Here is a 16,087-nt window from a genome sequence, read left to right as displayed (position 1 = left end):
GCGCGCAGCCGCGCTGGCATTCGTCTGGAGCGTCGAAGCCCCGCCTTTCAGCCCTGCGCCAGCGTACTGTGATGAAAGGGCGGGACTTGTGGTCTCGCGCAGGCGCCTGGGAAAGCTCCGAAGGGTCACGGCGCAGCCGCAGGAACACCGGGGCTCTTCATCCATTGGTGTTTGAGTGTAGACCAAGAGGACTCCAGTCTCGCGCAGGCGTGTTGCGGATGCTCCCCTCCCGTCCCACAATAACACAGTCGACTCCGGCGCAGGCGTATTGTCACCAGAAGGCCCTAACAAGAATGCTTCTCCTTTCGCCATTTTGGTAGTGGGTTATAGACTACCATGCCCTTGGAGTCCTCAGGAGTGAACAGAAAGGAGCAAAGTGTGGTGTTGGCTGGCGCTGGTAGGCTGTCGGTGACAGCATGTACTCCTAGGGATGTTGTACTGGACTGTTTGGTTCCAGCGTCAGGTGTGGCTGGACCAGGCGCCATATTGGTAAAGAGAAAAAGAAAAGCCATCGCGACGGAAAACGATGGTTTTGGTGTCGGGTTGGTTGGCTTCTGTTCTCTCTTCCCTCCCGCTCCCAGCAGTAAATTTTAGCCTGAGCATCCCTGCCTTTCGTAGTGATGGCACCGTGGAGGTCTGCCTGCCCGATACCACCCTCTTTTGATTACTCTCTCTGAAAACTGCCCTCCAAGAGGAAGCCAAAGGCTAAGAGTTTGTAATGCTGACAACGCCCAGCTACCTGCCCGCAGTGGACTTCAGCTCCCAGTTTGCAACGCGCCGAGGTCCAAAGGGCGAAGGGAGAGCATTGCACCCTGGGAGCAAGAATCGCGATGGGTCTGGTGGATTCTGGGAGCCGTAGTTCCGTGTGCGTGCGATGCAGTGGAATGTAGGATGGACTCGGGGAAGGCAATGGCACCCCACTCCAGTACTCTTGCCTGGAAAATCCCATGGACGGAGGAGCCTGGTGGGGTGCAGTCCATGGGGCGCGAAGAGTTGGACACGACTGAGCGACTTCCCTTTCACTTTTCAACTTTCATGCATTGGAGAAGGAAATGGCAACCCACTCCAGTGTTCTTGCCTGGAGAATCCCAGGGACGGGGAGCCTGGTGGGCTGCCGTCTATGGGATCGCACAGAGTCGGACACGACTGAAGCGACTTAGCAGTAGCAGCGGGGAAGAGCGAGATACCTTTCTGAGCTGCCGCTGTATGCTGGGATTTGTAGTCTGAATGTCTCACCTCGGACTCTGGGCGGGGCTTCACGCTCTCCACCGCGCCCGTCCCTCCCCTTGGTGCGGTCTACAGAGATGGCCAGTTGCCTCTGCCTGACTGTAGATGAAGCGGTGGAGGAGGGAGGGGCATCATTGTGCCTGACACGAGGCGTTTAGTTGGCATTGTTACCAGGTAGCTGTGTCTTGGCTCACTTTTGATATTAAGGTATACTTAGCATTCTCAGAAACCTAAAACTGGAAAGGGCTTAAAAACCATCTGTATTAACCTCTTCATTTCCCGATGCATAGAGAAGAGAAGTGATTTGCCTAGTTCACATAGTGAATTTATGGCAGACCTAAGAATGAAACATTTTTTTTTAATTCCCAGGCTGGGATACTGTCTAACTGTCTGAGAGGCGTTGCTGCTTTGGGGTGGGGGATAGTAAGGAGGGTGAGGTCGTGGGTGTGTGATCTTAGGTTTCTGTTCTTCTGACTTTCCTAATGATCCGGTTGGTGCCTGGGAAGAATAATAAAGTCCTGGGCCTTATTGATCAAGCAGGGGAATATGTCATGTAGATCGGCCCCCTCTACCCTCTACCAGCCTCAGCAAACAAGAAATCTTAGTGGCTCTGGAACAGAGAGAGAAGGGCTGAGCTAGAAGTATGGAAGTGGCTGGACCTTATGTCTTCTTAGGCAGTATTTCATGCTACAGATGCTCAGAAGTGGGTATATCATGTACCCTCTCCTACTGGCTTCCTTCCTACAGCTCAGGGCCCATCCATGCTGCTGTGTCAGCCTGAAGGTATTATGGGGCAGATAAGTAAGCCACTGGCACATGCCCAAAGAGCAAGGCTTTGCTTTGATGAACACCGTCACTGCAGTTGAGAACAGACATAGGCATTAATGGGCTAATGAGGGAAATAATACTTGGCTCTGTTGACAAGTACCAGGGTAACTAATCACTCCACACACCTTCCTCTCAGAACTCGGAGGGTGAGGTCAGCCCAGTGGGGCTAGCAGTTGGTGCCACCTTGGAGAGCTCCTGCCCTGGATGTGCCAGGGGGATTGAGGAGAGCAGGTGGGATACACATGCCTTTGGAAGTGACCTCTTGTGGCTAATGTAGGCACTGCATTCTGCATGGGCTGGAGCCTCTCCATCTTTCAAGGTGGCTTGTGGTAGAACCAGGAGGTGGCCAGCCATAAGTGATCCAAGATCTCCGTGTTGGATAACTTTAGAAGTTCTGGTTGCTGCTACCATTTCCGTCTTCTGGCTTCTGAGTGCCCACAACTCCCTGTTGCCTTCCTTTTGCTCTTATTCTGGGGAGCAGCCATGCAGAGCACACCTCTAAGCATGGATGTGTGTGATGCGGACCAAGGCTGGCTAAACACATCTCAGGAGATTTCTGGGGGCCATAGGGAAGGGGCATAGATGCTGGGAGGGACCCAACAAGGCAAACTTAAGCACATCCTCTTTAGTCACCTCTTTTTGGAGTCCATGGACATAGCTTTTGTTAAATTAGAAGCTAAGCCCCTAGGCTACATTGCCTCCGCACTTGACAGTCTGGATGTTCTGTGAGGCCAAGACAGACCAGAGCCTCACGTTCAGGGGCTCAGTCTCTGATTCCTATTCCAATTTCCTAAAGCTTGCTAGCTGGAACAAAGTCAAGGAAGAAAGGCGTCAGGTTTTTTGGGCTTTTTCAGCAATACGATGGGTTTGAGGACAGACTTAGGACTGTGCTAGGCTTTGGTTCTGGACCTAGCAAAGAGGGGAAGTGAAGCACTGGGATGGCTGAGCATTTCAGTCTCTGGGTTCCCACACCCCTGTGGCACCAACCTTGGGGCCTCTCACTTCACATGCCAGCTGTCACACTGATCTTCTGGGGACAGTAGTCCCTGAAGCACTGGCACGTGGCTACTTTTTGTTTTTGTTTGACTGCACGTGGGGCTTGCAGGATCTTAGTTCCCTGATCAAGGACTGAACCCAGGCTGTCCAGTGAAAGTGCTGAATCCCAGGCACTGGAGCCCCAGGGAATTCCCATGACTGGTTTTTTATAAAGTCTGGAGATGATCAGTTGGGAGGTTTAGCATGCCTTCTGGCCCTCAAGTCCGCATCCCATTTGTCTTCCGCCTCCCTTCCCTCCAAGAAAGCACCATCCACCAGGCCATTGCTTTTTTTTTTTTTTTTTCCAAAAACACCATTTTAATAAGGAAACAACAGAAATAGAAGATTGTTCTCTGACTGGAGCCCAGACCCCATATAATACATTACATGTACAAAGTAGCCTGCAGCCAACTCCTGGGCCTCTCCCTGGGATGCTTTGACCCTCTGTTCCATGCCAAATTCCTGCACCCATGGACCTCTGCGCATCTCTAGAATATGCCTGACACTCCCCTTATCCCAAAACGCAGTGGCCAGGAGGGAAGCCTGACAGGTCGCTGGGGTTGGAGGAGGGGAAGGTGGGCAAGAGGGTGTTTTTCACAGCCAGACTGACGTCAGGGGAAGATCTCCCTCTTTTAGGGTGTAGGGCCACCAGGGGAGCAGCGGGGGGTGTCCTGCTTTGGTGTGGCGCATGAGTGGTGTGGCCTAGGGAAGTCCAACCTGAGCTTGGGGTAGAGTCCCTAAACCCCTTAAGATCCCTTAGCGTTATTGCCTCTGCCAGGAAGGGGCAGGAGGCAGAACTGACCGTTCCTGGGGCCTTAGAGAAAGACTAGAGATCTCCCCAGGGGACTGATGTCAGCATGCCAGGACTACTCAGAGGTCACTGCTGAGAGCAGGGTTGGCCACTGGCAGCGGCCCTGTGAGGAGCCCCCTGGCACAGTTTCCGCCACTGTCATGTCAGGGCTGCTGCATGCCAGGGCTGGAGGGTGGTCACATGGAGGGAGGTACTCCACCCTGCCTGTGAATTCCAGCCCAGAGGTCCCAGGCCTGAGAGAGGGTCAGGAGAATGCTGGTTCTTGGTGCATGTGCTCCAGCTGTGTTTGGCCTGGAGGCAGATGCCCCTGACTTGGACCCAGGGAAGGGCCCTAAGTGGGCAGTGGTCCCAAGATAATAGGCCCTGGTGGGTATTGCAGGCGGGAAGTGCAGAACTTCTTGAGGGACTGGCCGCACCTCTTCCCAGGTGGCATGTACAGGAGGTGGAGGGCAAGGGAGCAGGAAGCTGGGAGCTCTGCTGCTGGACTGGGATGCAGGGCGGAGCCGGCTTCCCCAGGCCGCCCCACCTAGATGGAGACTTCATATTCTCTCGTCTCCTGCAAAGGAAAGAGACTTCTGGGAGTTGGAAACTTGTCAAAGCCTTGCCAGTCCACAATCCACCTTCCCGAGGAAAAAGGAAAGAGTGAAAGGGCTTGGCAGGACACTCAGGGGTACCTGGCCAAGGGAGCAGAGAATTGGGTCCTGACTGGGGTGTTGAGCCTGGCCTGGGTACTTACTCCAGTCTCGTAAGTTGGATTATCAAACGCTGACTCCACGGTGATGCGGTCATAAGGGCGGGGTCGTGTCCGGGGCAGCTGCAGGGGGCTGTTCCCCTGGAGCCTGTGCAGCAGAGAAGCCTAGGAGTCAGGAGTGCTGGGCGGGAGCGAGTCAGGGGTGCAGGGCAGGCAGACAAGCCGGACTCACCTGCAGAAGTAGAGGTACACGCCTCCCACCAAGAGCGCCATCGCTACCAGCGGCAAGAAGATGGCAGCTGCGAGGTGAGCAGCATCCAGTGTGCTGGAGGCAGCTGGCACCTTGGCAACTGAAAGCACAGAGGATGGGGCTGGGGCAGAGGGCCCTGTCACCTGACCCCCATGTCCCCTCACCTCTGCCCAGAGGCAGCCAGCTGCCAGCTCCCTCTAGCTGGCTGGGGGCAGGGGAAGGAGCTTTTTGCCCCCTGGTAGTCCCACACCTCTCTCTTTCTCTGCCCTCCCTCCTTGGGGAGCCCACAGCCTGGAAGCTGTGAGAACAAGGGGCAGGGAGATTATTTCCCTGATCCTTGAGGAGGTTGGGGGCTTACCATCCAGGCTGCGGCCGCTGTAGAAGCCGTCCAGAGAGGCTGGAATAAGAGGGGAGGGCCAAGGGCCGTGGGTGAGCCCAAAGAGCCAGACCACAAAGGCAGGGAGGGGGCTGGTCATGGGGAGGAATTTGTCCAAGGGGAGCCCACCCCAGAGTTTGTCACCAGGTCAGAAGGATCTGGCAGACACCCGAGAAACCAGGAATAACATAAGAGGTGGGGGTGCCGTGGGCAAGGGTTTTTGGTTTTTGGGCTCTGACATCTTTGCCAGGGCAGCCCTGTGGGCCAGGCGGAGGTTCAGCAGATGGTAGGACACTCACCAGCCCTACAGATGGGCGGGGGGTCACTCCAATGTGAGGGGTGTCCGGGCACACACTTGATGCTGGCCTGGCCCTTCAGCACATAGCCAGGGGCACACGAGAAGTGGACTGTAGCCCCCGCTGGGTGCAGCCGCTTCTCGGGACTGCGGGCACCATTCTCGGGGGCGCTGAGGCCATGGCACGGTTTGAGCTGTTCCACTGCAAAACAGGCAGGGCCCAGTGAGGGTGCCAGGCCCCTAGCCGCCAGAGGCAGCATCCTCTCACCTCCCCGTTTGAACTCACGGAGACATTTGGGGGCCCGGTCACTCCACTTGGGGCTGCTGGCTTGGCGGTCATGGCAGGTGAGGAGGGCACTACCCGTCAGCACAAAACCCTGGTCACAGATATACTGCACGGTGGCCCCCACGGGGAACTTAGGGCTCGATATGAGACGTCGGCTGTGTTCCACATCCCCAGGGTCGCGACAGGAAGTCACTGAGGGTAGAGAGTGACAAAGGGAAGTGGCCCAAGTAGAACTCAACAAAACCCAGTGCATACTGGCTTTGTTCCAGGCCTGCCAAAATCTTCACAGCACAGGGCTCCACCCCTATTTATCTGCCCCTACCATTGTGCTGGTGTTCTCTCTCCATTTGTCCCCCTCCCCATTCATCAGAATCAACAAACACTGATGGGCCACATACCAGGAATGGAAAACTTGGAGTACTTGGTGGATTACTCTATGAGAAGGTATGATCCTACTTCACAGATGAGGCAACCGAGGCTATGACTATCAGCTAATAACAGCTAGAGTCTGGATTAGAATCCGGGAGAGAGGCTTCTAGGTTGCAATGGGGAGAGCGTGGGGAACAGGTAACACTTACCTCTCTGGCATGAGGGCAGGTCCTCACTCCAGGTGAGGTCCCACTGGCACATGAGGACACTGGAGCCTACCACCTGGTAGCCAGGGTAGCACTGGTAGGTGACGACGGTGCCATGCACCAGCTCAGGCTGCGACGGGCTCTTCCAGCCATTGGGGATTTCAGGTAGCTCCGGACAGGTGTCATTACGGGGCACCTCTGGGGGCAGCAAGATGCAGGCCCTCAGCAGCACCCAAGGAAGACTGTGCTAGCTTCCCTCCCCTCGAGGGCACTCCAGTTCCTGCCAATTCATCCACGCCTGGCCTGGCCTGGGCAGGCTCAGCGATCATGCCTTCCTGCTCTGGGATTCCTTCTTGCCTGTCTCCTAGATTCCAGGGTTGTCACCTAAGCTTTGGCCTTACTTCCCAAGTGCGTTGGCCAATTCCTTAGCCCTGAGAGAGGGGCCGGGTAGGGTGGGGAAAACTGTCACTTCAATGAAGGCCTTTCCTCAGTTCCCTGTCTACCCAATTCCGTTTAGCAGAGGCTTGCTTCCTCTCACTGGGCCCTCAGGGGAGATGGAGAATAAGATTAACTTCCCAAAGGTGATGCCTGGAATGTCCCAGCTTCCAGCTTCCCCCAATCAGATAAGAGTGCTCAGACTCCTCACCTCCCTGGCCTTTCTGACTTGCCTAGGCTGGGGGTCTGCACCTGGCGTCGCTTCTACCCGCCCCCAACCCCAGCAGGGCAGGGCAGGGGCAAGCTCACCAAAGAAGTGGATGACGAAGCCCTGCTGGTACCCGAGCACTGAGGCCCCGGGGTCAGACTGGAACTGAATGGTGACATCAGCCATGGAGGTAAAGAGCTTGAAGTGGCCACGGGGCCCAGAGTACTGGCCCAGGACCCGAGCTGTCAGGTCGTCCCCGTCATAGAAGGTTAGCACGTCACCCGTGCCTATGCGCAGCCTGTGGAGGGGAACCGTCAGGCAGGGTGGGTCAGCTGAGAGAGGGCCCCAGATCCCGGGAGGTGGCTTGGCCGAGCCCAGTGGGCACTCACACTCGGACGTCCAACATGATGCGCTTGTCTTCCTCCACATGCACACCCCAGATGCAGTCCTGCCCACGGCCGTACGGCTCTGGCCAGTTGGGGGAGAGCACCACGCCAGCCGAGTCTGTGGTCTCTCCACTACACACGGCTGGAAGGCAGGGGAACCGCATCCCCTCGGTGTTCCACCCCCCTCCACCCGCAGCCAGTGCCATGTCCTGGGGCTGCCTCCTGTCCACAGGAGTGCCTGCCCACTGCTGGGACCCCCCACCTCCTCCTGGGTAGGGGAAGCTTCAATCACATGTGTCACCGGATCCCGTGGTCCCAGGCCCTGTGGCTGGCTCCCTCATGCCCACCCTGCTCCCTGCCCCCAGAAGGCCTACCCCCTGATGCCTACTGACCTCGGCAGGCGGGCTCTGTCTCATTCCACTGAGGGTCATGGGGGTCCACGCACTCAATGATGATGGAGCCCTGCTCCAGAGTGTAGCCGGGGTCGCAGCTGAACTCCACGGTGGTCCCCACAGGGTAAGAGGGTGCGCTGCTGCTGAAGTTGCCGTATTTGACAAAGGGCTCGTAGCAATGGCCTTGCTGGAAGGCTGCAAACCACAGGACCCAGCCCAGCTCAGCACGACCTCCACAAACACGGGCCAGTCGTCCTACTTCCCTCCCCAGGGCCTTTCTCTTCCTGACAACAGATGTGTGTCTGGGTTTGGAGCAGGGGGCGGAGCAGCCCAGAGCGTCTATCCTCAGGGGGCCATCACCATTGTATTCTCAGTGCTGAGTTTGTGCTTAGTACACAGAAGGCGCTCAATACATGTTTGGTTTTTTTTTTTAATAAATTAATGAACACATGCACGCATGAGTGGTGCTAGAATGTCTCCTGCGGCAGTTCTTCTTCTGTAAGGGTGGGGGCTATTTTTATTCTTCAAACTCTAGAGAACTGATTCTCTTGGACCAGAGGGCCTGGGTCCAGGCAGGGGTCTCCTGCAAAGATGGAGCAGAATCCTGGATTTCAGGGGATGAATAAGGAGAGAGGACCTGGGTGGCAGGTGAGCAAGGGGCGAGTTGGAAGTAGTGATGAGGGAATTGAGGCAGAGAGGGAGAGTGTGAGAAGAGACCCTGGGCTGGAGACCCCGACCCCTGGTTAGGCCCCAGAAGGCTCACCCTCGTAGCGCAGGGCCATGCCCGCAGCCACCCCACTGCTGTCAGTACTGAGCTCCACGAAGAAGTGTCGGCTGGAGCTAAGCAGGCCCTCAATGGGCAGGTACTCCACCTCGTAGGAATCATACACGGGCGGGGCCTCCACGTTGTCCCCATTACGGATGATGAGCCTGGGCCACGAGAGCAGCAGCTGCGTGGTTGGTCGCTGAGTTGGGTGGGGTGAGGCCCCAGGCTTGGGTACCATCCCTCCGGCAGGGTACTACCAGGCCAGGCACTCCGATCCCACCAGGACACCCCCTCACCTGTCGTCATCCTCAGCCAGGGAAACCTTCTCAAAGTGCAGGTGCAACCGCTGGCCCTCGGGAGCCTCAAGCAGCCAGTGGCAGGTGAGGTTGTTGCTGTAGTTGCCCGGGAAGCCGGGCGAGACGATGCGGCCGGTGGTGGCGTTGCGGATCACTCCACCGCAGGCAGCTGTGAGACGGGCCGCTGTGGGCTGGGCCGCGGCTGGATCCTAGACGGCCTAGCAAGCCTCCCCACCCATCCCAGCTCCATGCCTTCTGCACGGGGCAGCAGGGAGCTTGCCTTCACTGCTCTGGAGGTCAATCCTTTGCCCCTGTGACCCTGCAGCTTCAGGCAGCCAACCTCCTAACCTTTCACACCTCCAGGACCATTCATGTGCAACTCCCTTGACTAGGGAATCTGCGGCTGCCTAGCCACGTGGTCCTGGGTGAGTCACCTTTCCTCACTGCTGACTTCTCAAGGAAGCCCTCCCTGATTCCTCCTCCCAGGTGAACTTTATTCCCCTTCCCAGGGCTCCAACCTTCTTGAATATATTTGCTGCCTCTGTCTCAGACCAGCTTCCTAAACCAGTTATTTTTGGATATGTCCCTTAACTAAGCCCTCCAGGGCAGGGGCCAGGTCTTTTCAAACCAGACACAGAGTTGGTATTCAATGCTTTTTTGGATAAAATGAATGAATGACTATAAAAAAGAGAGTAGGACTAGCTCAGGGATGACAAACACCTGGTGGGCATGCCCTTCACCTCCAGACCTTGCGCCTGTAGCAAGCATTGTTAGCCAGGAGACAGTCTTGAGTCAGCATCACTACTGCTGTCAATTAGTCCTGACTGACAGGCTGACCCCTTTCCAGCACTGGTCCCTCTGGCCTGGGACGGCCCCCTCATCCTTAGCAGAGGCTCGGCAGCTCGCCCTTCCCCATCACCAAGGGCTGCTGAGTTACTTGGCCACAAGCCCCTGGCAGTTAAATGGGGCCAGAGAAGAAGTCGCAGGCAATAGGACTCTGGCTGGTCCCCGGTAGCACTTTCCTTTCCTGGACCTACAGCTCTGGACTCTGCCAGCTCTCAGAGACCAGGCTACCCTGGCCAAGATGCAATGCCTTTGTCTCCAAGTGTTCAGACTGAAGAGTATTTTAACCTAATACAGCTCCCGGGGAAGGGGTGCTGGTGAGTTTCTTCTCTGCTTCTTTGCAGAGAGGGCAGACTCGCCTTTTTGCTTGGTCTTGGAACGGCACTGCCCTTGAAATCTGACTATGCCCCGTCCTCCACTTAAATTCCTCAGTGGCTTCCTGTAACCCTCAAGATAAAGTCCAAGATCAAGAGGGGTTTCGAGCCCTTTATAAACCCGTCTCTCTTGGCTCGGCTGCAGTGCTTCCTAGCCACTGTCTTCTTCAGGCACGCCCTGCCGGTCCTCACTGTGGCGTGCCACTTCATGTCTCCGCATCTCTGCATGTCCTGTTCCAGGAATCCATTCCACTTCCCGGAGCTCTGACATGCCCGTCACCCTTCCCTGCCTTCTCCTTGGGAAGCTTGTTTGACCTCCTTCCTAATTTCTGAGCAGCTCTCCCTTACTCCCCCTGCTTGGATCTCCATGGTGCCCTGAGTTCGCCCCATCACAGCACCATCTGCCCTGAACTTCCTGAGTTGCTTTCCAGTCTTCCCATCGAACAGAGAGCTCCTTGAGGGCAGAGCCCACGTCTGGCTTATTCACACCCGCTTTGGCCTGATGCCCAGCAAGAGTTTATAGGATGAAATAAGTATCAAAACCCCAAGCTGCCTTCCACCCTGCAAACAAAACACTCCATCTCCCTTCTGTCAACAAGCCCCTCTTCACTGGCAGCAATCTCAGACTCTCCGATCACCCAGGACCAGAACCTGGGAGTCTCCTACATCCCCCCTTTTCCTCGTTGGGGTCTCTGGAACCTCTTCCCACCTCTTCATTCCCAAAGTCATTGTCTAAATTAAACCCTCTTGCCTGGCTGGCTGCAAGCTTCCAGACACCGCCCGCCTGTCTCTCCTGAGGGACAGTTCTGAACCCCTCCCTCCCCGTCTCACAAAATGTCAACGGCTCTCCACCCAGTGTCTTGGCCTGACATTCAAGGCCCTCCCACTGCCCTCTCCCCATGTCTCAGGCCTCAGCCAAACCTGGCTGTTTTCTGTGTCCCTAAAACGCTCCCTCCCCTTGTCACCTCGGGTTCACTGCCCACACTGTTCCCTCCACTGAAACCTTCAAAGCCACTCCCCCCAGGAAGCCTCCTAGGCACCCAGCTAAGAGCAACTGCTTCCACCCACTCCAGGCCACTCTGTCTCTTCATCCGTACTTTTAACTTCCTGCTCTGGAAGTTGGTGAGCCAGGGGCTGTCTTCCTCCCTCGTTTCCTAGAACTGTGGGCTCCTTGAGGGCACAGTCCCTGTTTAATTCCACTCGGTATACCTGTGGTGCCTCCATACAGTAAGTGCTCAAGAAGCGCAGGTTGTGTGAATGCTACTGAGGTGTGAGGCTATTTTCTGGCTTCCTTATGGAGAGCAAGTGGAGGTGCCAGACCACAACAGAGAGCAGGAATGAGCCCCCCACCTCACTTCCCTGTTTGGCACTGAGTCCCCGGGGGCCACTCACCGATGCAGACCGGCTCCTGAGAATCCCAGAAGGGCTGGGTGGCGTTGAGACAGGTAAGGAGCCTGGCACCCTTCAGCTGGTAGCCAGTGGCACAGCGGAAGCGGGCACTACCTCCAGGGTGGAGGCTGGTGACAGTCACAGCTCCGTAAGCTGGACGTCGGGGAAAGTGGCAGCTCAGGAGGTAGGCTGCAGAGAGAGAATGGGTGACGTGTGTGTGTGTGTGTGTGTGTGTGTGTGTGTGTGTGTGTGTGTGTAAGGGGCTGAGTCATAGCCAGGGCAAAAGAGGCCTGCCCTAGCCTGCCTCGAGGTGTCAGAGGAAGCATCAGGAATCCCAGAAGAGACTCTGATCCCCTCCCCAGAAGGTGTCAGTGATACTTCCGGCAGCCTGGGCTGGAGCAAGCACAGAGCTGGAAGTTGGAGCCTTGGGTTCCAAGCTTTGACACTCCAGGCAAGTTATATCTCCTTTCTGTGTCCTGGTTTCCTCATTTGTTAAATGAGGTTCAAAATGTCAGTCCACCTTCAGGGTTATTGTGAAAATAAATGGGGAGTATTTTATTCAGCTTGGTATCCCTGGAACCAAGAAATGTGTACTGAATGACTTATAGATGTGCTGCTGCTGCTGCTAAGTTGCTTCAGTCGTGTCCGACCCTATGCGACCCCACCAGGCTCCCCTGTCCCTCGAAATAGTGAAAAGCCTACACTGATGTGAAGTATTGCTATTATTTTTTCTGCAAAGGACAAAGATGAATTACAGCAGGGAACACCAAAGTCAAACAGTAAAAACTTTCCCGGTATTCACTGAGGAATGCTAAAAACCTTGATGACAAGGGCTGTGGACTTTGAAAAACAGGAGGGGTCCGGGATGGGGAAGCAGGATGCAACTTCATGGAAGTTGTGGGAGGAACAAGTTGCCCTGGGAAACTTAACTTTTGAAATTGTCATACCAAATATGACCGAATGGTGGCAGCAAATCCTATTAAACAACCCAGCAAATCCCAATCCAGTGCCAAGCTGGGGCCTTAGCTAAAAGTGGGGACCAGGGCTGAGAGGTAGGGAGGAAGGTGAGGGGTCAAGGAGAAAGGCTGAGTGAAGAGTCTGGGCTATGGAGCCTGAAAACCCTGGGGTGCTGGGAGAGATGAGGACCGTCTAGACTGAGAAAGCACTCCTGGGTCTTGGGGATGGAGGAGGCCCACCCTCACTTGATGGCACTGGGAGGATGGGAAGTGAGGTCCAGGCAGGAACTCGACTAGCCTCTGTGTGTCTTTGTATGAATATAAGAAAGGGCTGCTTCTGGGCAGACCAGGGTCCAGACACAATGTCAATGCCAGTGCTTAGTCACTCAGTCGTATCTGACTATGCAAAACCCCATGGACTGTAGCCCGCCAGGCTCCTTGCTCCATGGGATTCTCCAGGCAAGAATACTGGAGTGGGTTGCCATTTCCTACTCCAGGGGATCCTCCTGACCCAGGGATCTAGACCGCATCTCCTGTGTCTCCTGCATTGTAGGCAGATTCTTTACCTTTGAGTCATTACTAGTTTTGTGATTTTTACCTGGCCTGGCCTTAGTTACTACGTCTGTGAAAAGGGGAGATCATTCTTACTTATCCCTCTCTCACAGAGTTCTTAGAAGAATGGCCAGTGAGTGGTAGCTTATGATTGGCAGTCAGTTGTACGGGGACAGTGCTCAGGAGGTGGCCTCTGAGGTCAGACTGCCTGGGTTTGAATACAGGATCCTCTCCTTGCTATGCCACATTGGGCAAGTTACCTGACTTCTCTGTGCCTCAATTTCCTTGTTTACCCACCCTGCATTCTGTTGTTACATGAGAAGATATTTGTGCAGTGTCTGAACCTTACATATTTGAACCTTCACTAATACTTCTGGGCAGGGAAAGTGAAAGTGTTAGTCGCTTAGTTGTCTGACTTTTTGCAACCCCATGGATCATAGCCTCTGTCCATGAGATTTTCCAGGGAAGAATATGGGAGTAAGTAGCCATTCCCTTCTCTAAGGGGTCTTCCTGACCCAGAGATAGAATCGGAGTCTCCCTCACTCCTGGCAGATTGTTTACTATCTGAGCCACCAGAGAAGCCCTGGCACAGAACAGCACCAGATGCTGTTATTGTTTGTAATTTTGATTAATAAAAGCACCTCACATCTGCATGGGAAAGGGAGCACCTTCCAGCTTCTAAAGTGCCTTCATGGGACTCCCATGGCGGTCCACCGGTTAAGGCTTTGCGCTTCCAATGCAGGGGACACAGGTTCGATCCATAGTTGGGGAACCAAGACCCCACATGCCGCGGAGCACAATGGAAAAAAAAAAAATAGGTGAGGAAAAAACTAAGGTTCAGAGAGATGGAGGGACTTGGCCTGATCACACAGTCAGTAAGTGGTAGAGTGGGCATTTGAAGCTCCTGGCTCTGGAGCCCACTTGCTTTCTATCTCCCCTTTCCCACCTGCTTTCCCAGTTGAAGTAGAAACGTGGGCTCAAGAATCAGAGAAACCTGGGAGTAATAAGCAAGGCTGCCCTGGATGGTGGTGCAGGGTGGCCACTCACAGCGATCTGGGGAGGAACCTGAGCTTGGGGTGGGATGGGACACTCTACCCAGAATGGAGGGGGGATGACACCCAGGGCGGTCTAGGTCATGAGGCAGATGGCATACTCAGAACTTGTATTTCCATCTTCCCCGTAACTCTTGGAACAGAGACCCCCCTCCCCAACTTCACAGATTAGGAAATGGGGCTGGTGTGAGGTGAGAGCAGGAGGCTGGGGGCAGACGATGAAGCCCCCAGACTCCATGGTGGATAAAGTGCCGCTTCCCAGGACGAGCTTCCTCATGTTGCCATGACGACTGTTCCCGGGGAGCCTGCATCACTGCAATCTGTTGAGCTATTTTCTCCCTGGCATCTGTTTCTGGGGCCAAGTCCGGTGCCAGGAATATTCAGGAGGGAGGAGGGGGATGCCTGGCAAGGCCCTCTGCTTCCTCACCCTGCCTGAGGCTGTGGGAGGGGAGCTGGAATTTGGTTCTGCAGATGAGACCCCTGCCTCATGATCTCCAACATTCTCTTGGACAGCTCTGGTAGGGCTGTTGGTCCGGGGCCCCTCACCCCCTGTTCTGGCACCCTCTTTCTCCAGCCTGGGGAGACGCGCGTATGAGTGCACGTTCCTCCTGTTCCCATCTCTGGGATCAGGGCTAATTACAGCCTATAATTAGGGGAATTACACTCATTAAGGAAAGAGCTGATCATTGACAAAAACTGGGCCGAGGAGGGAGGGCTTCTGGGAACTGAGAAAGACACAGGACTGGGCCAGCTTTCCCAGCCCCTCCTTGGGGTCCGCACCCCTCACCAGGCCTCCACCTCGCTACATTTCAGCCACCTTTGTCTGGCCCAACAGAGAGAAGGTCCGAGGATTTGTGCAAAGGAATCTAGCTACCGAGAAGGTTACCGTGGCGTGAAATTATGCCTGCTGTAGGGAGGATTGATGAGCTGTTATGGAGGCTGGCCGGGCTGCCGAGATGTCACCACTGCCTCTGGCAGACACAAGGTCCCTTGTCTCTGACAAGCCCCTGGCCAGCCCCTGATGACCACGAGGCTCCCTATCGCCACACCAGACTGCTCCCCCAGTTTAGGTGGAGAGGCCAGGAAGGTGTGGGTACTTCTTAGGGGGAGGACCAAGCATCCCCATCTCCAGAGGAGTGGCGAAGTGGTTCCTGGTGATCAAGACAATTGTTCTCATCAATTATGTCCCCATTGGCACTCCCCAGTCTGAACTGGTTACCTTGTCACAGCAGTGCAAGGGATCAAGGAGACTGTCTGGGGACGAAGGGGCCAGGAGGGATCCTGGTGGGAGAGGGACAGAGCTGCTTTTCCTCCCTTTCCCATCCTGCCAGTTCTTTAATATAGTCTCCGGTTTTCTCATGAATGAGTGCTAAGCAGCTGTCCACCATGGCTTTGTGGACTCGGTGTTTTGGTCTCATTTTACAATGGAGGGAAAGAGGTCAGAGGGTTAGAGAGGTCAAATGACTTGCACAAGGTTGATAGCCAGGGGGAAGGAGATTCAGACTCGGATCTGCCCTTCTCTTGAGTCTGTGATTTTCCTATTACGTCATGCCACTCTCCTATTTCCAGAGGTACTCTGAGCTGACTGGGACATGGGCCAGGTCCAGGGTGGGTGAGACAGTTCAGGAAGGCGAGGGTCGTAGGTAAGGACCTCTAGATGGTCAGCTGTCAAGCCCCTTTGACCTTGACCCCCTTGCATTTGGGAAGCGGGCTTCTGTTGTTAACTGCCTGTTAAGTGTCTGCCTGCTGCGGAGATTCCGAATTCCTTGAGGGCAAGGACTACGCTGGATCTTAATACTCCCAGTCTTCAGCACAGGCCTGGCAAGGAGCAGAATCCTAGGAAAAGTTTACTGAATGAACAAATGAGGGGTGATGGACACACCTGGGGCTACCTGATTCCGTGTCAGTCCCCCTTCGGGACGAGTTCTCTGGTGGGTGGTAGGTGGAGGAGGGAATGTCCTGGAGGTGTCAGATGGGCCATACTCACCCCAGTGTATGTTACTAGCCTCTCTGTGTTCCCCCCAAGGCTGTAACAGCACCAGAGACCCCCAGAAAATTACTAGA

At 55.2% G+C, this 16,087-nt stretch overlaps 1 protein-coding gene across 2 annotated transcripts in view; it reads right to left on the bottom strand.

Annotated features, from left to right (window-relative positions):
- Positions 1-4,427: 4,427 nt before the first annotated feature.
- Positions 4,428-16,087, bottom strand: part of SEZ6 (seizure related 6 homolog (mouse)) — a 26,062-nt gene continuing 14,402 nt past the window's right edge. Inside the window, exons 4-16 of one of the 2 annotated variants that reach the window (XM_010861390.1) lie at positions 11,467-11,652; positions 8,858-9,026; positions 8,559-8,725; positions 7,796-7,990; positions 7,407-7,545; positions 7,119-7,315; positions 6,378-6,572; positions 5,800-5,991; positions 5,518-5,715; positions 5,201-5,239; positions 4,825-4,942; positions 4,638-4,740; positions 4,428-4,457 (exon numbers count right to left, since the gene is read on the bottom strand). In XM_010861390.1, the coding sequence (XP_010859692.1) occupies positions 4,428-4,457; positions 4,638-4,740; positions 4,825-4,942; positions 5,201-5,239; positions 5,518-5,715; positions 5,800-5,991; positions 6,378-6,572; positions 7,119-7,315; positions 7,407-7,545; positions 7,796-7,990; positions 8,559-8,725; positions 8,858-9,026; positions 11,467-11,652 (1,928 nt within the window). Of the gene's footprint in view, positions 4,474-4,637; positions 4,741-4,824; positions 4,943-5,200; positions 5,240-5,517; positions 5,716-5,799; positions 5,992-6,377; positions 6,573-7,118; positions 7,316-7,406; positions 7,546-7,795; positions 7,991-8,558; positions 8,726-8,857; positions 9,027-11,466; positions 11,653-16,087 lie in introns of both variants that reach the window. The other variant, XM_010861389.1, reaches the window with a different exon arrangement.

The sequence above is a fragment of the Bison bison genome, unplaced genomic scaffold, assembly GCF_000754665.1.
Source record: "Bison bison bison isolate TAMUID 2011002044 unplaced genomic scaffold, Bison_UMD1.0 scf7180017864472, whole genome shotgun sequence".
In the NCBI taxonomy this organism is placed as follows: domain Eukaryota; kingdom Metazoa; phylum Chordata; class Mammalia; order Artiodactyla; family Bovidae; genus Bison; species Bison bison.
The sequence above is the reverse complement of the archived record's forward strand: the minus strand, read 5'-3'. Positions and strand labels throughout refer to the sequence as shown.